The sequence below is a fragment of the Phoca vitulina genome, unplaced genomic scaffold (genome assembly GCF_004348235.1).
Source record: "Phoca vitulina isolate PV1807 unplaced genomic scaffold, GSC_HSeal_1.0 scaffold25, whole genome shotgun sequence".
Classification (NCBI taxonomy): Eukaryota; Metazoa; Chordata; class Mammalia; order Carnivora; family Phocidae; genus Phoca; species Phoca vitulina.
The window spans coordinates 17,234,861-17,259,282 of NW_022589728.1; the positions used below are offsets into that span (position 1 = coordinate 17,234,861).

The following is a 24,422-nucleotide window of genomic DNA, read 5'->3' on the forward strand; positions in this document are numbered from 1 at the left end:
TGTGGAGACAGGGCTAGAGCACCTTCCTAACACAAAAACCAAATGTTCAACTTTCAGGAATTCCACTAGACGTGTTTTAAACCTTCAGTAACTTGAAATCAGCCATGATGAGAACACTCACGGCAGAAAATGTCAAATGCTACAGATCAGAGTGTCTGAGTCCTACCCCCTACCCCAGGCTGGTTGTTAGAGATCTGTCAGCACACCACTGCTAAGCCCGCAGGGCAACTGAATTGGGAGGGCTCTGAGCACAAGAAGGGTACCCTGGGAGTTTTCTGGAATAGCAATGCTAATCACCCCTCTCTGCTTGGCCCCAATGGAAGCTGACATATTTATCTGCCTACCTCCTCCCAGACCAGAAAAGAAGTCTGAGCAGCCCATGTGTGAGGAGCATGAAGAAGAACGCATCAACATCTACTGTCTGAACTGTGAGGTGCCCACCTGCTCTCTGTGCAAGGTCTTCGGGGCACACAAGGATTGCCAGGTGGCACCCCTAACGCACGTGTTCCAGAGGCAGAAGGTAACAGAGCCTCTCTGGCCCCTGCAGCAGCAGCCCCCTCCAAGTGCCCGCGGGATTGGCTCCCTTCGCTGAAGGGGACCAGCCAAGCCACGTGGCCCTGAGGCCAAGGGCATGGAGGCTGCAGCAGGAAGGGGTGCTGTGCTGGTGAGCACGTGGCCACTCGCTAGATCCCCTGGAGAGGACAGGGACTGCTAGAGAGGGAAGGGGTGCGCAGGGTCAGGAAGGTGTGCAGAGGGCAAGGGTCGCCGTTTTTTGTGTGCTTTGGAGGTTGCTGAAGAAAAGCAGTGTGTTGGCACCTGGTCTGAGCCGTTTGAAGTTCAGACCATAGATATGAACAGGATAACTTTTCACTCCAGGCACAGGAATTTTTCTTCATTCGCTAACAAAAGGTTCTGTTTGCCACACCCCTCCCAGGGCTTTTCTCCCCCACTCCTATTGTAGTAGGCTTCAAGGCTAGGTTAAGCTGGCCTCCTGGCCTTTGCACCGAGACCAGTTGCTGAAAGGCCCCCTCTGAGTCTGGCACATACCCCCACCCCAGGGCCTCAGCCTCAGCCCTCTCACTGTGACCAACTATAGTTTGTCCCCCAGCTTATCACTGACCTGCCAACCTGGTTTCATCCATTGGCAAGTAGCAATGTGCCCATTTGATGCAAATAAACGTGCAGTGCTGTGCTAAGATAGATGCAGCCACTCCCAGCACCTAGGACTTGAGCAGCTCCATCTCTCAGCTTCTTTCTGTGCAGAATCATAGGTTCCACATTTGGTCAGTGTTTTACTTGTGAGGATCAGAGTTGGGATCAAATTTGAAAGCCAAACTTCCAGGCAATACCAGTCATAACCAGTGAGCACTAGTTGCTAAAAAAGCAGGATTTAGCAAGATATCGATAACATTTACTTATTTTTCAATCCACTTATGATTTATTTCCCCTTTTTCCTTCCACACCCACCCACCCCACTCAAGTCATGGCGTGTTAGAACTGAATAGTACTTGTTTCCCTCAGAGCCCTAGAAACTCACGTGGGATGGACAGAAGGACAGACTGGCAGGACTTCCACTCCTGTTTGGGCAAAGCAGCTTCACTTCTACCTATTGGGATTCCATATTAACTTCGTTTTGACGAAAGGGTTCTGAAGCTTTAAAATGTTTTACGACCACTGTTCTGGTCCAATCTTCTCACTTTATATCCGAGAAAATTAGGGTCCAAGTTGATTACATGTTTGCCCAACATCATAAAGAAAGTAAAGGCAGAGTTGGACCAAGCAGGTAGGTGTCCTAAGTCCCCACTCAGTGCTGCCTGGTGGTCCATAGCCAGTCTTGGAAAGGGTTAAGTACAAACAATGGAATCTCTTTGAGTCAAAAGAGGAGAGGAATTTCAAGTTGAAAATTCTCCCCTGGAACCAGTCGAATGTTACAGCTTCAAGTTTGTAATGACTTAGTCTAGTATGTATGTATTTGTGCACGTAGCACATAGAAGGTGCAAAATATGTTCTATCTATAGTCTATAATTCAGTGTTTATAATTTTTTTTTAGCAGGGTCACAGTCTCCATTAAAGAATTTGGTGACAACTTGGGGCACCTGGGTGGCTCAGTCAGTTAAGTGTCTGCCTTCAGCTCAGGTCATGATCCCAGGGTCCTGGGATAGAGTGCCGCATCGGGCTCCTTGTTCTTCAGGGAGCCTGCTTCTCCCTCTGCCCTCTGCCCCTCTCCCCCACTCATGCTCTCTCGCTCACTTACTCTCTCTCTCTCAAATAAATAAAATCTTAAAAAAAAAAAAAAGAATTTGGTGACAACTATGAAACCTCTTCCCAGATAAATGCACTTATATACACATCCATACAGAACTTTATTTACAAGACGAGGAGGTTGAGAAGCCTTCTAAGCCTCACTGTTACTCTTAAGGGGTTCGATGGACCCTGGATTAGGAATCCCTGAGGACAATACCGTGATTTACCCGCAATCAGTACTGACTAGAAAACTCCTAAAATCTTGCATCCTTCTTTTCCCTTCATTAGTCTGAGCTCAGTGATGGCATTGCTGTCCTTGTGGGAAGCAATGATCGAGTCCAGGGAGTGATCAGCCAGCTGGAAGACACCTGTAAAACTATTGAGGTAAGTGAAGCAACTCCAACCAAGTCTAAGCGAAGCCTGAACTCCTGGGGGGGGGTTGTGGCTGCCTCATGCCACACAAGCTCTCCTTACAGAATGGCCTCCTTCCTCATATGTCTCTCCAACATTCTCCTGGCTCAGGAAGAACCAGGAGTCAACATGAGTTGGTTGGTTACTACATGAGTCAACAAGGCAGATTTTGCCACACTTACTAGGGTGGTTGTGACATTTGTTGTTCTTTCTTGGTCAACCCATTTTGAAAGATTACCTACAAGAAAAATCAATTCCCAGTAATGAAAATGAATGTTGTCCACCATGATAGCACTATTTCTTTGTGGATATCCAAACAGTCTTAAGACACACTAGTTAGTGCTTTGGAAAATCCTGTGCAGGTTCGAGCTGCCTATCTGCGCTCTGACAGCAAAGGCCGCAAAGGGGGACAGTAGGAGGACAAAGGTATGTCTGACCGTGGTTGGAGAATGATCCACTAGCTGGGAGCTCACTGAGACCGGAGTTCTGGCTCCTCCGTCCCTGCCTCTGTCTGGCCCCGTGCCTTGGACATAATAAACACTCAGGACAAAGTTGATGAACAAATGCATGAGTGGCTGACTGCCTAGCTCACACTTAAGTTTGGCCTATAAGAAATACTGCGAATCCACCTTCCTCTAGATCAAATATACACTGTGTAATTGCTGAAGACAGAGTGCTGGAGCCTAAAGGGGTTCAGCCGTGTGGCAGGTACGCTGCCAAGAACTGAAGATTCACAGACTAGTTAAGGCAGACGGCCCGCGAGCCAAGTGCAGGACGGCTGGGTGAGCGCAGCCCTCTGGATCTGTAAACTGGAGCCATTTATTACCGTCTCCCTGCTCTAAGGGAGTTTGGGGGTTACTTGTTTTTTTCAGTTGGACCTCAGGTCCAATGTGGAGGCATTGTCCTGCTCAATCTGTGCATATTGTCCTTATTGCCGTGGGCAAGGGCCTGCTTGTTATCTGTGTATTTCCTTTCATCCCCATGTCCTACTCTCTTCTCTGTAAATAACCACTCTAACATGTTTGGTGTTCTGTTTACCTATACTCTTATAAAATCTTTATTGTTTTATACACATGCCTTTTACTTTTATAAATGGTATTGTGCTGTATTTCTCATTCTGCTTCTTACTTTTTTTAAACTAAGCATTAGGTTTTAAGATCCAGTCTCATGTACATTCAATCCCTCATTTTTCTCCTCTGTAAAAATGGGACATAGTACCATTTTATAGAGTTACTGTGAGAAATTAAATAAGCATAAGCAAAATGCTTACCACAGAGCCTAGTATAGGGTGAGAGCCTGGTAAGTACCCTGTTTTCATTATGTTATCATTAGAAAGGCAAATTCCATCAAGAGCCAAAGGCTGGTTCCTGGATGATGATTTCAAGGCACTGGCCATAACCAACTCATTTTAGATTTACACATCATTAAAATCAATGTCCTCTCTTCTCCATACTCATATTCCTGAAAAGATCATGATAAGTCTGGGATCCATTTATAGAAGAAAAATTTTCTCTTGGTGAAGAGCCCAAAGAGATTACAAAATGGACAATATAAACTCTTTTCTTTTTGCTTACTTACAGTAAAGGCCAAATACAACTTAATCAGTAAGCCATGAATCAGCACTCCAATGTTGAGTCTTGAGTGTATAAATAGGAGTATGTTGCTTGTGGACGAGTGAGATAATCTCTATACTCATCTCTGGTCAGGCCTTCATCAGAGACCTCTGTCCAGGACATAGAGGCTACAGAACACAAACAGGAGAAAAGCTCTGTGGGTCACATTTGGCCTTGAACAAACGACTCAGGCTCCATTTAGCTAGCTAGCCTCAGAGGACACTGAGAGGGCGAGGAAAGATTTGACAACTGGTTGTCTTCCCGGAGGCCAGTCAGGGGCACAAAGGAAGCAGCTGTTTTTTCTTTCATTGAGAACAAGACAAGAAGGAACAGGTTTGAAGTTAAGCCAGCAGAAGGGATTTAGTGCAGATATCAGGAGGAAGTTCCTGGCAGTGGAGGTCAGGATTATTACCCCTATTATTACTGATAAAAACATTCATCAAACATGACACACGTTTACAAGTATTTTCACAGGTTACTAGAGGAGTATAATTGTTCCCTGTAGGGCTTTCTGACGAAGCTTTAAATTGGCATGAGTCTTAAAAGTGTCCATCCCTTTTACCTATTTATTTCACTTCTGAGATTTTTACCTTTAGGAAATAAAACTGTACAGAATGTATATATTCATAAATAACCCCCCATATACATTTATAGGGGGAGAAAACCCCGGAAACCAAAAGGTTAGGAGCAGTGAACGGTGATACCATTGTCTTCCTTATATATGCGTATATTTCACATTTTTCTAAAGCAAGCCTGACATTTTTAATAACCAATAAAATAAAGAATGAATGAACGTGGCTCAGATAAGCACAGTTCTTTCGGATCAGTTTAGGTGGCTCATCTGGAGATGTAGGTATTGGCTCAGAGCCTCATGGGGGTCTCTGATTTTATGATCCCTACTTGATGCAAATATCCTCCATTTGAAGAGGCCAGAGGCCAGAGACCCTGCCACAAAAGGCCACGGGGTGCATCTGTAATCACCGAGGTGATCTCCATAGAGCCAGCACCATATCCGTGGGCAAAACACCAGAGGCTCCCTTTGTGCGTGGCAGCCCGCGAGGCAGCATGTCGTGAAGCACCGCAGGTTCTTGGCTTAGAGTGAAATGGTCCTACCTTGCAGAGCAGGTGAATTCTGCTCCGGAGTTCAGGTCACAGAGCTCCTGTTCTCCCATTCTCCCTGGGGTGGTTGTTTTCCTTCCTGGCTTTGCTCACCACCTGCCAGGAAACATTTCCCAGGAAGCCAGTGGTGGCTCCTGGCCAGGGGGTGGGGAGCTGTTGTTAATGAATTCTCTCTTCTGATTGGTGAAGAACCCCTTAGGGATGGGAAATGGAGTAGTCCCTGAGTGGGCACTATCCTTCCCTAATTACCTCGCCTCTTCCCACTTGGGGCCCTGACACCTGCCCTTTGGTAGGAGTGTCCATCCCTTGCACATGTCTAATTTTGTCCTTGGTCACGTAATGTCTTGCAGGGCTGGTCTGGTCAGGCACTCAGCCCAGGACCAGCCTGGAGAGCTGCTGAGCTTAGTCTAAATCACACTGTGGACTCCTTCTTATCCTTTAAAAATCACATATGCTGTTGATGTGAGTTTACAATGATTCTGAGAGTGGCTTTGAGAAGGACTATATTCACAAAAGGGCAGTCTGACCTGTGTCAAAAGGGGGAGTGGCATTTTTTTCTCATTGCTGTGGGCTGACAGTGGGTGAAGGAGGCTTCAGTCTTTTTAGCATGCCTGGCTGAATGTGGCTCAGCCTGAGATATTCCCAGAGCTCTCTCCTGCAGGTTGTTGGAGGGCTTTCGAGGCTGTTCTAGACAAGCCTGGCACGGTCTGGAGCTACACTTGCCTTTCCAGGCCAGGAAATGTTCTGGGACAGGCTGGGACTCAGAAAGAGGGCTGCTGGTTGAAGTAGACAAGTACACTTCCTCGGGAGCTGCTTCCAGAAAAATGGGCTTGGCTTTCCTTCCGCATCCCTAGAAATCATAACCTCCATCTTACAGTCTCTACAAAGGGCACTTATCCTATGTCACTGGACACCAAAGAGAGTAGGCTATTAATACTGGTCCTCCTGAGGCAGGCAGGCAGGCAGGCCTAGAAATAATCCTGTTTTGTATGGATGCACGTCTAAAGGAAACAGCTACAATTGAATAATAAATATTTGATCTTGAGCATTTCCATTATCTGAAAAATGACAACTTTAATAAGATCCTCCACTGATTTTTGCAATGAAAACAAATCTATTGTACTTCTAAAACAATAATTTTACCCAAACAGCTTTTGGGACATTGTCCATGCAGTTACAAATATGAAGTCTAAATATAAGAATTATTTTAATAAGCATACCAGAATTTTTAAGGCAACATTTTAAAGGCAATATAACATATGCTTAAAAGACCGGGTTTCAGAATTTGAATTTTAGCCGTCATTTAACTATATGCCCTTAGGAAGTGACCTAAGCTCTTTGTCCCTCAACTTGCTCACTGGTACAGTGGGGTTAATAATACCTTCTTCAGAGTGTTATTGTGATGCCTAAGTTGGGGTAAGAGGCACATGCCAGGGGCCTGATTAAGTTACCTCATATTATTCTCACAGTCAGTTTGGAAAGAGCACACTTATTGTAATGATGCTAATAATTGTTCGAACCACTGGAGCATTGGAAGCATCTTTTAAATGGTGTCAGAATAAGACTATCAGGGTCTTGGTCATTATGATGTGGGGCTAAGCAACCCCCTTCAGACGGAAAAACTGAACACGAATGGTAGAAGATATTAACCCTATTCTTGATCTAAGAGGCTTGGATATAACTTAAAATATTGGCACAAGGGAGGCTAAGGCTCTTCTGGGAAACGTGTTGACCCTGCACTCGGGACAGGAGCAAATTAAACAACTGCTCAACTCGCCATGTAAAGCAGGGCTCTCTGCTTTACAGAGTTTACTCAAGGAGCTTCTAAATGCTCTGGACAGACACCCCAGGAGTAAGCTTTAGAGATCCCATAAATTAGAACATAATTGTTCCTCTAACATGAAGTGGCTGGCAACGTGATACAGTGGAAAACAGTATGAATTTGGGAGTTCCAAGCCCCACGGGCGCTGGGTAGAGTTGCTTCGCTGAGTGAACTCTATCTCTTGTGCCTGGAAGGGACATGTTATTCTCCTTTGTCTTCTCTAGTGTAGCCCAGCAGAGACCCAGCTTCTCGTCCTAGTCTGCGCTCAGGGGACTTCTCCCAAGTGCTAGCAATTGAGGCTTTACCAGCAAAGGGTTGGCTGATTTCCGCAGGAGAATCTTCCTACCTTAAGATAATTCTTTCTTTAGTGTTATTAACCTGCTGTCTGCTTTTTTCCCCCTTCTTTTGGGGGTGGTGGGGAGAGAAAACCCTGTTGGGCTTAACGAAGGGAGTTCTGAAGTACTGTACTTCAAATGAAGCCGAGTGTGCACTCCCAGACCCAGAGCGGGAGCACCAAACAAGCGTGGGTGTCGAAGAGCGCTGGAAGAATGTGGTGGGTATGTGAATGAGCCGGCTAGAGCCAGTTGCTCAGTGACAAGTGCTGGGGCGAAGAGCTTATCTTCAGCTCTATTTTGGTCCCAGAGACATGTTCCTTACATGGTAAGAGCAGCGGTTCCAATTGTCTTAGGTTTTCCTCTCGTAACCCTGGCACATTCCCAAGTTGGGACTGACACTGCAGGGCCAGAACATATAATTAAAGTCTTCATGCTGGAGACGACCACTCTGAAACTTGCCAGTAGTGGAAAGAGACATTTTGTAGCCTGAAGACTCTGAAATATCTCTACATTTACCTCAAGTCATAGAGTCTTGGAACTGTAGAGTCAGAAGGGAGCTTGGCAATCACCCAGTCCCATCCCTTATTGTACAGATAAGAAAACTGTCCTGAGGCTAAGAGGCTTCCCTATGGTTGCACAGCTGTTTTTTTGCTGTTTTCTTTCTCTGAATGAAGCAGAGGCTGGGAGTATCTACTTACATAGCTATTTTCTGGAACATAGAAACTTTTGAGGACTGAATATCCCTAGATACAAGTCATATTTCATTCATTCACTCAGTCATTCAGACCATCTTTCTCATGTGTGCACTCTATGCCATATTCTGCACACATAATGCTGAGAAGTGGTGATGAACTAAACAGAAAAGATTCCTGCTCTCAGGAAGGTTTTGTTCTAGGAGGGGAGTTAGACAATAAAACCAATAAATGACAAGATCATTTCAGGGAGTATTAAGGGCTTGGGAAGAAGGTGAGCCACTGAAAATCTGGCCATTAAAAACAATGGAATGACGGTACTTTGAGTGGCGGGCTCTATACTCTTTAGTAGAAGATTGTTGATTTTTTCCATGGAACGCTTCTCTTTGCAACTGCATATCTTGCATCTTATCTCTACTAAAATATAAAGGAGGCTAAAAATTAGAGTCTGTCAGTTTTAACATTTCTATGAAAGCAAGAACTAAACAATGGGTTTTAGATAAATATTAAAGGTTACCTACTCACTCCTAAGGAAATGACCAAATGATTACTTGATTTTTTTCTTTTTAGCCAGATATTATGACATTGGTTGGAAACAGATACTCCACCTGTCATCATTTTACCATTTTAATATGGACAGCATAGTTTTCCCTTTATAAAATCACCACTTATTGGTATATTGCATCCCTACTGGCTTCACCTTAGAGATGGGATGAATCTTGTTTTCATTTAAGGACTACAGACAACTTTTATTTGGTTCTTCTAACTGTCCTGGCAGACCCAGGAGGTGGGTCATACTGCAGTGGAGGCTATGCATCAGAATATGCTTGGAGCAAATACCTAGTGCATTTATGATGGAAGTTACTTCAATTGCTAAATATGCTCACACAAGCACGTGTACACACACACACAGGACATAGGAACCGCAGATATCAAAAGGAAGAAAATGGAGAATATTTTAAAAAATCAACTTCAAAGTTCAAAAAGCACATATCTTGATTCAATTACTATCCAGAGAAGTGGGGGTAGGGGGAGGGTACACAGCCAAGAATTTTTACTGAAGCCTTTTTTTTTTTTTTTTTACCAAGCCTTTTAACTGAAATAAGTGAAAAAGAATGTTAAAAGCAAAAAGAAATCTTTGAGGTGAGGACGTTTTTGTAGAGAAGAGATAAAGATGGTTGCTATCATGCTTGTGCAGGTAACAATCATCCTTTAAAGTACGCGCTACCTGCAGATGTTTTGATGAGGCAGAAGCCCACATTTTTCCCATTCCATTTTTCAGGTCACTAGAAAGTCACTGTTGAAAGCATTTCAGATCCATATTTACAAAGGCACAGTAGGTACTGAAATTCAGAGTAATCACTATCACTAGCGAGCTGGCCTCTAGGAGCATATTTTTCTTTCATAGCATATACCTGTTCTCTAATTACTTCAGAGGGTGAGTCCGAGGTGTTTGTTGTTATCTGACTTTCATAGAACTTTGAAGGTCTTGTAGTCCAGAAGGCTGGAAGGGCACCCACCTCAGTCAATTCAATTTTAATTTCATGGAGTATTTCTCATTTGAATCTGACATTAGGTTAACCTGAACATCTTAAACTCGTTTCTAAAAGTTTGTAAGTATGAGTTTCATACTTCCAAGAAGCATATTTTTCCTATTTCAGAAACAGATTTTTCTGACTCTTACTATATTTTGCATAGAATTATACTAAAGGCACATTAAGCAAGAGAAAAAAAGAAGTTAAGGTTTTTGTTAGAAAATATAATAATTTTTCTACCCTTCTCATGAACACCGGAAAAATTATGGCAGGTTTTTAGATCTTCTAATGCCTGGTACATAGTAATTAGTGAATTTTGCTGAAGGAATAAACTAATGAATATAATTCTGAAACAATTTGAGGTTTCTTTAAAAGTCTACTTGTTACAGAGTCGATTTGTTAAAAGACATATTTGGTTCACAGTAGTTCACATAAAATTTTTTTCAAGTTACTTTCCAGTATCTCACAGCAGGGTATGGTAGGAGTAGCTGTAACCTAGGAGTTCAAAACCCTTGGCTTTAGGCCAGGCATCAACAATAAATGGCAGAATGGCTTGAGAAAATGATTTAACTCTGCTGGACTTCAGTTTCCACGTCAGTGAAATGATTGCTTTGGAGCAGGTTACTTCTGATATTCCATGCAACTTCAAAATTCCACAACTGAATAATTCAAGTTAAGGATAATTGGATCTAAATTTAATAAGCACTGATACAGTACCCATAATGTGTCAGGTAATATTATAAGGGTTTTATACAGCATGTAGTCTTATAATAATAATAATCAAGCATAAACTGCACACAGGGTAGCATTTCATACACTGTAAATAAGTAAATACTAGTTGCTATTAAAATGATAGTAATTTTATTAAAATTAATATAGTAAAAACCATTAGAAAATCCAATGGAAATAAAATATACTTGGAATTGAAAATAATGTAAAAATAAAGTGGTTATTTCATTTTAACCACTAAATAAAACACTAGCCATGACACATGACTTCGCATCACTCTCACTATAAATAATTTGGGTTTTGTGACCATGAAGGCTCTCATACATATTAAATCATGTAGGAGAAAACTTTTGAGAAACAAAAATATTCTACCAGTATCACATCTTACTATTTGTTATATATGTTTTAAGTGCACAATTTCTTTTAGAAAAATAAGCTAGAAACCATCATATTTTGCAGTAAACAGGAGAGCTTCTGAACATCAAAGAGGCATATTTCAGGAATGCAGTAGGCACAAGGTTTCTTGTGAGCTTAAAACAGAAAGCAATACAGTGAAAGAACGTTTGATTGGGAAGCTACTATGAGGCTTCAGCTCTGAGGCCTCATAATCGTCCAAATCTCAAGCCAAAGGGCTGGAAATGGATGCAAATTTGACAAGCCCAGTGATTTCCATGTCTGGACATGCTTTGTGAGTCCTTGTCCTATTACCTTGACAACTGTCAAGGCTCCATGAACTTTCATCCCCTCCTCACACCTCCTCTGCTGCTGCTCATCCTTTATGGCCAAAGCTGGGCATCACTTCCAGTAAAAAGCTTTTCCTGAGCCATCCACCCCTGCTCCCCGTGAATGTCCCCCACCCATATGCTTCCATAAAACCTGGTATAAATCTCTAACATATTTCAATTATTCAGCCTACTAGGTTGCTATTATATTATTGGTCCATAGTCTTTCTCATTCAGTGACCTGAGCTCCTTGAGAACAGGAATTATGTTTTAGTTCATTGTTGGGTCCCCAGAGCCTTGCCTAGTGCTTGACACAAATGATATGCTTAAGAATTGACTGCTAAATGAATGAATGGATGGGTGGATGACAGCATTAACTGGTAATTATTACTAAAATGGTTAGAATCATTGGATCTCCTTCATGAATTATTATTGGCCAGAAAGTATGATGAGAATTGACTGTGTTCCAAGGGAGGCAGTGGAGGGAGAGGTGTATTTCCTGCACATTTGTGGAGTATCTTCATAATCAACAATTTGGTTTAGGTTATCCATTTTTTCCCCTTACTCTAAGAACAGTAGAGAAATTGGGGGAAAATGAAACACAGTTTTAAAAAAACCTGTTCAACACATATATACTGAACATCTATTGTCTAAAGTGGTCTAGGCAGACCCAGATTCTATCCTTAAAGAGACTATACTTTAGATATTTAAGATACTCACATATAGGAAAAGAGTGATACTTGACACCTAAGTGACCAGTGTTTACTAAAATGAAAGAACACATAATAAGGGTCACAAAGGTCAGAAATGTCAGATAAATTGGCTGGATTCCCAAGAAGACTCCATCGGGAAGGAGAGCTATGTTGGATCATTGTGTCTCAAAGCCTGTTCTCAGCTGTAAAGGTCCTGGACCCAGAGATGGTCAGGTCCAAGGAAATTGGCATATATACACATCAAGCTTACTGGAGCTTGAAAAACCAAAAGGCCAATGACCGGGCCAACTGGAAAGTTAATTATGATTTAAACATGGACTCAGAGAGAAGGAAGTTAAATGGTACTGGAGATGCTTCAACCACACAATGCAAATGGACAAGTCTGATTTCCCATACAGCCTTTCTCTCGGGGAATCAAAGACCAAATCCAGTATTTCCCTGTCTTAGACAATATTGGATAAATAGAGGACTAGGTGAATAGAGGTGTATGCCATTGATGGTAACTATTATGGGATTTCAGAAGAACTAAAAGACGGCATTCAGTCATAGAGATCAAAGAACATTTTATAGGAGAAGTGGTATTCCAACAATGTCTTTAAGTTAATTACTTAGACTTTGCAACTGTGAATTGGGGAAGAACATTCTAAACAGAGGGGAAATGATGAACAAAGAAAGTGAGTGGTTTGTTTTTGCTGGATACAGGGTATGTGATGAAGAATAGTACAGTATTATGAAGGAAAGCTAGAACCAGGTCATGGAGAAGCTGGAAAGTCAGTTATGAAGTTTAAATATTATTGTTTGGGCAATGAGTAGTCAGAGAAAAAGCACCATACCCCAGGGAAATGTTCTCCAGGAAAATGAATTTGGCTGTAGCGTTTGGGTTTGCTTCAAGTAAATTCCAGAGGCAGAGGCCAATGGGAAGCCTCAGAATCTCCATGGGAGGACTGAAACTAGGACAGGAGTAGTGTAGGTGAAGCAGAGAGAGACTGAAGGGTACAAACCAGGAAGTACCACGGTGTTTTCCTTACACACACATACATATACACACACTCACCCGAAGGCAAAATATAAAACTATAAGCTATCTAACCAATACATAATTTTTTAAAAACCTGTCCTAATTTCTATGAAATTCTCCATTTATAAAGAACATAGTGAAAAATCATTGATCCATTTAGCCAATTTGGTTGATTTTGGCTTGTCTAAGTATAAAATTTGATAAATATGAGCTTTTCAAAGCATCAAAACAATGGGAATCTATAATTAAGGGACAGCTTCAAGGAAAGGAAAAAAATACCTTATGTAAGTACATTTTCTTATCTCCCAAAACATTCCAGGTGATTTCTCCAAATAGACACTCTTTCAAACACTTTCTAACATGAGCTAACCCAACTAACAGGAATGCTGCAGAAAACAGAAACAGGAACTTTGTGAGAAGTTTGATTACTTGTATGGCATCCTGGAGGAGAGGAAAAATGAAATGACCCAAGTCATTACCCGAACCCAAGAGGAGAAACTGGAACATGTCCGCGCTCTGATCAAAAAGTATTCTGATCATTTGGAAAACGTGTCAAAGTTGGTTGAATCAGGAATCCAGTTCATGGATGAGCCAGAAATGGCAGTGTTTCTGCAGGTAAGTCTCCTTTTGGTACCTAATAGAACTAACCAAGAAGGTGGGTGCTGGAGAAGGTGTTGTCATCATATTTTTGTTATTTTATGTTCATCTCATTTTGATTTATTTTACCAAGTAAAATATAAGCTCATTATGTGTTCATGTCTCCATATTTTTAAACAACTTCATAAGCATATATTTAAGGGACCATGACATCACTTAAATATAAGAGGGTTCTGGTATAAAACAGCAGTAATTCATGGCATTTAGAAACTAAGCTCTGAGATTTTCAGAGTCAGCAGAGGAAAAAATTAAGTCTTTGATGAAAAGAATTTAAGTAGGTCTGTCTTTTGTTTGCTTTCGCAGAATGCCAAAACCTTGTTACAAAAGTAAGTAATTTTCATTTTATGGAAAAATGCATACTTTTCATTTTTACCCGAGGCTATCAAACATTAGACAGTGACAGAAAGTGGCAACTTGTCTTTGTTGCAGAATTTCTGAAGCATCGAAGGCATTTCAGATGGAGAAAATAGAACATGGTTATGAGAACATGAACCATTTCACAGTCAACCTCAATAGAGAAGAAAAAATCATCCGCGAAATTGATTTTTACAGAGGTTTGTTTTTCTTGTGACCATTTGGACAAAGTTGCAGGTGTGTGAGAGCTGCAGCTGGCTTCAGCAGGAGAAAGAGGGAATTCAGAATCACCTCCAGAATGGATGTCGACAATTATACAAGGATCATAATCCAATGTGAAACTCTATTTCATTACGGATTCATATAGTTGGTTGACAGTGTTTATTTAACTTTGCACAGCACAGTGCCCATTATAATGCCATTATTGGGCATTTGACTCCTAGTAGTCAAATACTTAATAATTGATGGTGATGATGATGTCTCAAGATCAATCCTATACAAGGTGTTAAACACAATGATGTGAAGTGCCATCAAGTGCAAGGTTAAGGATGAGATAAAAATAAAATGTAGAAGACATTTGGATAGATATTGTAGCTCATCCACTTAATCAGACTTTAGAGGGCAAGAATAGTAAATGAGTCACAGAATAAGTCACACCTGGAAACAAAACTGGCTCTCTGTGACCAGCTGTATTTCATGAGTTATAAATGCATCTCTACCATTTGGTCCAGAGATCGCCTTCTTGGAAATGTGTCCTCATGAAATAATTGAAAAGAGGAAAATAACCTTGGAACTGACCAAAACTTTGATTGTCTTGATTCATCCTAGCCCATCTAGATGACAAGACTCCTTGGCTAGACCACTAATAACCATGAAGCTCTATCAGTGTGTACAGATGTAATTTTAGAAGCAAGTCTTCAGGATGAATCTTTTTTAAAAAAAATGACTTAATATTGTCTCTTCTTAATATTGCCTGAGGGAATATTAAGATCAACGTGTTAGGAAAAGAGTCACGGCATTAACTGTGGCAAAAGTCAGCATTCTGAACAGAGGAGGTAAGACATGAAAACAAGACAGGGTTTTGTATGTTTTCTGAGAAAGGGAAGAGAGTTGCATTTCTATTTAATCTGACAGAGATAAGTGACTATCCCAGCCCCAGCCCTCCAGGAGCTTGCAGATGTGACAGAATATGGTATAAACGTGACCACGCTCTGGGGGGGGGGGGGTCAGGTGCATGGTTCACGGTAGTAGTAAGGACTGCACTTTGTACTGGGGAGGGGAACAAAGAGGATGGTGATGGTTGGGCCCGTCCTCCCATTTCTCCTGTCCACATTTAGCTAGAAGCACAAGCCCCAGCATGGCATACTTGGGCCATACTCCAGTCTGATGGAGAAGATTTCCCTAACCCTGACCTTAATCGGGGCTGTAAGTACTGGCCATTAATTGATATCACAGCTGCAGTGATAATTATAATGATTTTAAAAACACATTACCTTACCAGGAGATGAAGATGAAGAAGAGGGAGAAGGAGAAGAAGAAGGAGAAGGGGAGGAAGTAGAAGTGGAAGAGGTAGAAAATGTTCGAACAGAGTCATCAGGAGAAGATGAAAGTCCGGAGAAAGCCTTGGAGCCCTCTCAGCTGGCCTCAGAGCTCCAGGCTGCCCCAGGGGCACTTCCAGCTTCCTCTCCAGAGTCACCTCCAGCCCTGCCACCTGTTGCAGATGCCCCAGTGACACAGGTAACCATTCACCAGTTCCCTCCTACAGGACGCACGGGTGTGCCTCCTTGCTGACTAGCCTAAACAATTTATTCTGCCTTAAGAAAAGGGTAACTATAGGCCAGACATTTGTATGTCGAAGACAAAAGAATCCAGAGCAGTCTCAGCGTCAGGGGGGACAGTCCTCTAGTGATTCAACAAGGTTCAGTGTTGTTATAATTGGTTGGTGAGACCGAGTTTAACACGATTTCCCCGCCAATAGCACCCTCAAACCTGAAGCAATGTTTGGAAATCTGTGTGCAGGGGAGAGGGGTATGTGTGTAACATGTTAGTTCCTAGAGAGCCAATGTCATGAAGATTGGGTCTGCTCTGAAAACAGATATGGGGTACAGGGTGAGAAATAATCTAAGGTGAGAAGTAAAAATGACTATACCTACAGAACTTTGAATTTTCTATAGATAATAAAGGAAGTAGATAGAGAAGTCATGCTAGTCTATGTCCCTGTTGCTGACCCTGACATATAACTACATCTTTCATTAAGTGGGCAAACAACGTCTAATTTTCTATGTATCTGCCATTTGATGAGATTATGTGTTAACAGAACTGTTAATAGAAATTTCCCAGGAGATAACTCATCCCAAATCCTCTATCTGATTGGCTGACCCTTAGTTTCTGAGATGTCACCGTCCAGTTTTCAAGCCTTCGTGCCGATGTCATGACACCTGCAGCAGAGAGGTCTCGAGCTGTGGAGTTTGTGGGCAATGTAGATTCATCAAAAAGGTGCCCTGGTTTTGCACCTGCTTTCAAAGTGGATTGAAATTATCTATAGAAACAAAACCTCAGAGGGGAAACTCTGAATTAGAGAATTATATTCTATGCTCCGTCTCCATAGGAAACCAGGCTGAAATACTATTTATGGTTCCTAGAATCTTGAAATTCTGGGTATACCAATCGCACTGAGTTTGAAAGAGGTGCGGTAACTAAATGAGAGTTGGATGTGGTCAACAAGATCAATTTGGGATTTTAGAAAAGAGGTTTGGGGAGCCCACCTGGAATGTCAAAATATTAATCGTGGCCAGTAGATTGACCTTTCTCCTATATCAGATATTTTATAAGCAAACTTCATTTCAGGCGTCTGCTGTGTATCTGTCCAGGCTACCATCTGGTGAAGGACAAGCGCAGAAAAGAAGAGGGGGCACGTGAAGGGGCCCAGAGAGAGGGGAGCTGGCTGCTCTCCTTCCCTGAGCGCTTGCAGAGGGTGGGATGAACTAGAACATGCGCTAAATCAGGCACTGCACAGAGAGCTCATAGTTTTCAAACCCAAAGGGAACTAAAACCAACTGCTTTTTCTTCTTCTTCTTCCTCTTCTTTTTTTACTTTTGAATGTATCTGTCCCGATTAAGGGGGAGGTTGTCCCCACTGGCTCTCAGCAGACCACAGAGTCTGAAACTCCAGTCCCTGCAGCAACGGACACTGCGGATCCCTTGTTTTACCCTAGTTGGTATAAAGGCCAAACCCGGCAAGCCAGCACCAACCCACCTTCCACCCCAGGGAGCGAAGGTCTGGGACACATAGGGCCTCCCGGTTCTGAGGATCCGAATGTGCAGAAGGCAGAAGTGGCAGAAGCCGCAGCTGGTGAGAGGGCAGCAGTGAGTGGTAAGGAAACTAGTTCACCTGCAGCTACTTCTCAGGTTAGTGTTGATGCTCTTGTGTCCGAATGCTCCCCCACGCCACCTAGCGTCCTGCTGGGCTCACAGCAAGAAAGAAGGGCTTCCCGAGGGGCAGAAAGAAGCCCTGGCTGTGGGAAAAACACAGAAACAACTCATCCCTTAATTTGGGCTTGTGTGGGGGGCTTTTTGTTTCTTTTAAAGGCTGGTAAAACAAAAAAGAAAACAGATTGACTTCACTCTACCCATATGTGGTGACCCCACACCTGGCGTCCCAGGGGAGGGGGTCCAAGCACGCCTGGCCCTGACGCTTGCAGTCCATGCAGTCGAAAGCTGCTTTGTTCTCGGTGCCTGGCTGCTGGCCCAGGTTCCCCTTCGCCAAGGCCACTTGCCCTTGCTCAGCCTTTTCTGTGTCCTCCCCGGGCTCCCAAAGACTAATCCCCTGCTTTTGTGTCATTCCCAGCAACCGTGAAGGAGCACGTTTGAACTGAGTTCTAAGTCCGCTCTGGAAAATAACCTCTGGTTGATTCATGGATTCTGGGAGTGTGCTGGCTATGGCTAGAAAAAGATAGTCTTGGCTTGATTAAACCAGCGCTTCCTAAACATGTGCTGCTGGGAGCAGAAAAGCACAGGTTTTCCTACATTGGGTTTTTTTTTTTTTAAGGGTCACGTAATACCTTTTTTTTTTTCCTTTTTATAATGTACTTTGAAGGCCATGTCTTTTTCCTACAATGGGTTAGATGTTTGCATGGCTCAAAGATTCCCTAGAAGAAATATTCCATAATTTCTTCACAAGGAAGAATGCTCATGGTTGCTCCATACTCATGAACATTCTTAAATGATGGGTGGATATGAGTGTTGCCCACACATGGAATGTCAAAGAAATACTCCCTGGTTCCGTGCTCCTGGGTCATCATGTGATTCTGAATAACAAACGGCATTTTTCAAAAATCAGAAAGTTACTTATTGTCTTGACTGTACCTGCTCAAGTGAACCTTAATTTCATGAAGTAATAAAGGGAAATTATTTTTGGAAAACTGAAAGTAACATGCTTTTGTGTCATATATTTATTTTCAAAAATGGAAAAATGACAAAAATAATTGTTTGGTGTGAGGAAACATTTTGAGGTAGTTTTTCGGTTAAAAAGTGGAGTGTAAAGTTTTCTAGAAAATTTATGGGAACTTTATTTCTAGAAAGTTAATTGGATTTCTTACATATTTAGTGGAAGTGGGAGTCAGAAGGAGCTGTTTTCTGAAAACAGTGGTGCAAAACCCCATAATAGGAGCATGTAATAGGGCTCCAAACCAAAACTCAAAATCCATCTAAATGATGTTGAAAAATATAATATGTGATAATATCAGTGAAGCTTTCTTCTTGTTTTCTCACAGGAGTTAGCAATCTGCCTAGCACTTTTGGCTTTTCTTATACTTCACTACATCTGGCGTCAGATTCAGTGCTTGGTTTTTGCTTTAATGGGTAGGAAATATTTTCTTTTCCCTTCACTAACATCTCATGCAGTTTCTTCCATAATGTTCCTACTCTATAGGCTTAGAGATAAATTTCTCCCCAACTTTGAGGCTCAGCCATTGAACAAGAACCAAGTTCTAGATAATACTCATGGCTTCAAGCTCCCTACAGTGCAATCACCTCAAGGTGCCTTCCTGAGGAGAATTGCTCCATTGTCTAATGCTGCATGGAAGGGAATCCTGACTCAGAACAGTGACTCAGTGGGCAATTATTCAGTAATCCAGTAAGAGTGGACCCTCCAAAAGGGCCATGAGGGGAGGCCAGTTTCAAAAGGCGTCAATAGTGCTGTGAGGATTCACTGCTCTTAAAGCAGAGGGAGGACCAGCAAAGGACTAGTTCAGGAATATATACAGTTTCCATAGATTAAGTAGCTACATTTCATTTGCTTACCCCAGAGGCACCCAGGCTGTGGCCGGATGACTCCTGTCAAAGATCCGCAGGCAATTCTTGCGCTGGTGGGCAGGTGGGCCGGGTGACTTCTCAGTTCTCTTTGAACCCTCAGACTCTACAGTCTTTCCTGAGAGAGGAGATCTCTGAGGGAAGGGTATCCTGGGTGCAGCACCATCAAGGGGATTTCAGCCAGGTGAGATCTGAATGAATAAAAAGCAGGAAGATCAATGTTCATCCACCAGACATAAAGAATGAGAACCAAAGAAAAGTCATAAAACCAACAGCCTTTATTTTTGAGACACCTTTCTCATAGCCAAGCCTTTTCTTAATGACTGTTACAAGATTTGCATAGGAACTGACATCTTACTCCTTTAACAGCCTTTTGAAGATTATCAGTTTGATAATATTTAAAGATTCAAACCTCCTGTACTTTTGAGTAAATGACCCTGCTGGACCTGAGGCCCAGCTCCCTGTGCCTGTAGCTCAGAAGCAATTCAGGGCGACTGGTGCTGAAAGGCCTCAGCTATTTCTGGCTCATTGACTTTTTCCTGGGTTGACATTGACTCTTCTGGAAGCTCCCATCAGAGTTCCTTTCTGCCTCATTAGCTGTCCGTTCAGCAATGACAGTAGGATCTCCAGGGGTCCCTGTGATGTCACCAGTCGGTGACTAGGATCTGCCCCCAATTTCTAATAGTCAGCCAGAAATCTGTGTACCCTAAAATGTTCCTAGTGTCCTTAGAGTCTGCTCATGATTTGTGGCGAAGAGCAGTGGGTGGAAGCATTGGCCATGGACTCAGTGGGGCAAATGGGGGAGAGAGAAAACTGCATATTTTATGGGAATATCATGAATAACTGTGGATCTGAATAATTGTCTGAAGAGTTCAGTTTACATTCTGAGAATTCAGGTTTGGGGCTTTGTTGCCATGGAATGCTTCTCTGAGGCTGCAGGGGGAGAGTCATGCTTCTTGTCCGCCATCCACTGAGCCCATGTCATGTACCCCGACATTCACATGCCTGTCTGCTAAGATAAGGGTGAGACAGATGGGAGTGCTCTGGAGTAAGTGATTGGCATTCCCTGTTGCAAAGAATATGGACAGATCAATAGACACCTCACCATAGTATCAGATTCCTGGCCTCTGTGGATTTTTTGCAGGCCTGCTTTACTTTCACCACCTCAGAACCCAACTCACTAAATTAGTATTTGTCCAATGCAAGGTTAGCTTATTAGAATTTCACACTTTATCCTTAGTCTTTCCCTGGACATTTAGGATGTGATACAAAAGCTCTCCTTGATTCCCGGGTGGTCTTACCTCTCTTTACTATGTGTCAGGGAATAAGCTTGCCTGAGAATCTCAAGCATCTCAGGCTTACCTACGGATCTGTAAACTCAGTTCAGTCACCTTCAGATTTTAGGAAGGCAAATGTTCTGTCTCCAGGTGCTTTCTTCACAGCCATTCACACAGTGAAACCTGCCGTTGCCTTTGCTGCCTGTGATTTCTGATACCATACAATCTCCACTTTGTCCCGTGCCTTCTCTCTTCACCTAAGCACACAGGCAATCCCCATCAGTGGCAAACTGGGATTCTGCTTTTTGTTAGATCAGACAAGCATTGTTGCCTTTCCCACCCTCTTTCTTGAAAAAAATAAATTTCTCAACAAGGTTTGGCTTCAGCCTTGTGGCAAAACTGAATTCCATAGAAGAGAGACTCTTCTGCAGGATGCACTTTGAATCCTGTAACATCCTATTTCTCCCAGAAAACCCCGTGAAAGCCCCTGGACACGAACTGGTCTTTAGCTGCAAAATTGCCCTCTAAGTTTCCACCTTTCTAGGCCATATCTGCTGCATGTTCAGTCAATGCAAAGAGAGTTTGGGGGAAATAACATTTGATCTACTTCATGTATTAATGTTTACATTTATTTTGAAAAGGTGACATCACACCCTAGTCAATCTTAGAGGACAGGGCAGTAATAAGGTGGGAAGAAGGCAGGTCAGCTGCCCTTGGAAAGCAATCTCTGTGAGCCTCACCTCCTGGGCATGCCTTGTATGGCCATTTCTGGGTCCAGTCTGCTTCCCTCCATTGCCCTTCCTGAACTTCCTATACAACTTACATGCAAATTACACCTGGGTGCTAAGACAAGGACGACTCCTACCACCCACATTCATGGACAGTTGAGTATTTTATTGGGGATATATGTGGCAGTTAGATTTTTCCAGAAGTGGGAGCAGCAACAATGAAAGACCCTCCCTGTTCCCCTTCCTCCCTCCCTAATGAGGCTTAGTGGCCTTGTATGGAAGAATTTGTCCAAAGTGTTTAAGGGGAGCTGTTCAGGGAACAGGGATTTCCAGAGAAATGTCTTCCTATTTGGTGGATTAAGTAGGCAGCTGCTCCGGGTGACACCTGAGCTGGACCATGGCAGCTGCCCCAAGGTCAGAGTATCTTCCATTCACCCCACCCCACACCCCAGTCAGAATCCGTTGCTTTGGAGATAGGAACTTTGACATTAAAATCGCTGCAATTTCTGCCTCTTTAAAGAACCTCAACTCATATATTTCACCAGAGTATGAAGTTGGGTTACCAGAGTATGAAGTTGTGGTTATAAGAGAACCTAGAAGATTTACTGTATCATAGCTCCTTGTTTAAGAATAGAATATCTACTTTTCACATTCCATTCTTCAAGACTGAAAATAGACAAACAAGTTGGGTAGAAATTCTGCCAAGTCTAGGGCACTGGAAGGATCCATGAAATTAGTAAAAAGGACTTAGGTTCCTGCCTGCCACTTCTCTGCACTAACTTTGGGCATTTACTTTCTTTGAGCCTCAGTTTTCTCACTGGGAAGATGAAGCAACTATTCAAAGAAAAGATTCATTGATTTACACAGTGGAGAGTGAAACATTTAGTACTAAGAATTGTATAAATTATCCCAGGATGTTTTCACTGAAAGGGTTACAGACTCAGCCCTGACACAAGCCACGCTAAGGGACAATAGTAACAGGTTTTCAGTGAAATAGACAGCCCATCGCATTTCTCAAAATACATGTCTTACCTTGAAGCTCTTCCATAAATGTCCACTTCCAACTCTTCCAAATCTCTTCCTAGGCACCCTTTCAGCTGAATGTTTACACAGCTGCGATTACCCCTTTTGATGCCATAAACTCCATTAAAATCCATGATGGCTCAACTCTAAAATCCACCTAAGGGCACTTACAGACCTCACTGCCCAGTAGAGCAAATTCTTAGAATGTACACGGTAGAGGTAATCACAGAATACTAGATGAATGAAGAGATGAACGATATGTGGTTTAAAAATATACCTAAGTGTTATAGCTCAATCAGTTTTGACAAATATGTAGCCTTATACAGCCACTACCGCAATTAAGATGTAGAATATTTCCATTACTCTACAAAGTGCCCTCGTGTGCCTTTGCACTTAATCCCCTCCTTGCATCCCGGTGGGTACTGTGTCAATCTTTTACAGTTAGCCATTCTAATGGATGTGTATTCTATGTCATTTAATTTGCATTTCTCCAATGACTACTGATGTTTAGCATCTTTTCCTGTGCTTCTAAGTCATTTTAATATTTTCTTTGATGAAGTATCTGTTCACTATTGCCCAATTTCTTTGGGTTGTTTATCTTATTAGAGAGTTGTAAAAGTACTTTATGTTATTTTGGATAAAACTCCCTTATCAAACATATTTTGCAAATATTTTCTCCCAGTTGAAGGGCAAAGATTTTTAGTTTTGATGAAGTTCAATTTGTCATTTTTTCCCTTATGCTTTGTGTTTTTTGTGTTTTAAGAAATCTTTGCTTAACTGAAAAATCACAAGGATTTTCTCTCATTTTCTTCTAGAATTTTTATAGTGTCAACTCTTAAATTAGATCTAAGATCATTTTAAGTTAATTTTTGTATTGTGAGATAAGGATTGAGGATTTTTTTTTGTCTGCTTATTTTCTATATAGATATTTGTTCCATCACTATTTATTGAAAAGGCTATCTTTCCCCCAGTGAAATACCTTGATGACTTTGTAGAAATTGAAATGACCATATATGTTCAGGTCTACTTGTAGACTCTCTACTTTGAACCATTGATCTGTATGTTTGTCCCTCTACCAACACCACACTGTCTTGATTATTATAGCTTTATAGAAGTCTCTAAAATCAGGTAATGTAAGTCCTCCACTTTATTGGTTTTATTTGGCTTTATTGGTTTTCTCTCTCTCTCTCTCTCTTTTTGTGAATTTTCTATTTCATTCATCTTTATTCTTTATTATTTTCATCCTTATGCTTATTTTGGGTTTAATTTTCTCTTCTCTTTCTAGTTTCTTAGAGTGAAAACTTGAATTATTGATTTGAAATCTTTCTTTTTTTCTAATATAAGGTCTTAATGCTATAAATTTTCTTCTAATCACTGCTTTAGCTGAATCCCACAAGATTTGATATGTTGTATTTTCACTTTCATTTAATTCAGAATATTTTCTAATTTCCCTTGGGATTTGTTCTCTGGCCCATGAGTTGATGAGTAGTGTTTATTTTCTAGATATTTGGAGATTTTCCAGATATCCTTCTATTTGATTTCTGGTTTGATTCTTCCGTGGAGAGAGAATACTCTTTATATGATCTCAATCCTTTTAAATTTAAGATATGTTTTATGGACGGGTGCCTGGGTGGCTCAGTTGGTTAAGCGACTGCCTTCGGCTCAGGTCATGATCCTGGAGTCCTGGGATCGAGTCCCTCATCGGGCTCCCTGCTCAGCGGGGAGTCTGCTTCTCCCTCTGACCCTCCTCCCTCTCATGCTCTCTGTCTCTCATTCTCTCTCTTGCAAATAAATAAAATCTTAAAAAAAAAATTTAAGATGTATTTTATGGCCCAGAATACAATCAACCTTGGTGAATGTTCCACATGCACTTGAAAACATTGTATTTTCTGATGTTGTTGGGTGAGTGTTCTATAAATGTCAATTAGGTTGGTTAATTGATAGTGTTGTTCAAGTCTATGATATCCTTACTGATTTTCTGTTGACTTGTTTTACCAATTGCTGAGAAAAGAAGTTTGAGATCTCTGATTATAACTGTGGGTTTGTGTATTTATCCTTGAAATTATATCACTTTTGCCTCATGCATTTGAAACTCTGTTTAGGTGCATTCACATTTAGCATT

The 24,422-nt window shown here is 41.9% G+C and overlaps 1 protein-coding gene across 1 annotated transcript in view; it reads left to right on the forward strand.

Annotated features, from left to right (window-relative positions):
- TRIM55 (tripartite motif containing 55) overlaps window positions 1-21,077 on the forward strand; it is a 28,340-nt gene extending 7,263 nt beyond the window's left edge. The window contains exons 3-11 of the mRNA XM_032422022.1: window positions 355-520; window positions 2,533-2,628; window positions 13,334-13,567; window positions 13,913-13,935; window positions 14,039-14,163; window positions 15,465-15,700; window positions 17,083-17,370; window positions 18,735-18,822; window positions 21,019-21,077. Coding sequence (XP_032277913.1) covers window positions 355-520; window positions 2,533-2,628; window positions 13,334-13,567; window positions 13,913-13,935; window positions 14,039-14,163; window positions 15,465-15,700; window positions 17,083-17,370; window positions 18,735-18,822; window positions 21,019-21,077 — 1,315 coding nt within the window. The remainder of the gene's footprint in view (window positions 1-354; window positions 521-2,532; window positions 2,629-13,333; window positions 13,568-13,912; window positions 13,936-14,038; window positions 14,164-15,464; window positions 15,701-17,082; window positions 17,371-18,734; window positions 18,823-21,018) is intronic.
- The last annotated feature ends 3,345 nt before the right edge of the window (window positions 21,078-24,422 follow it).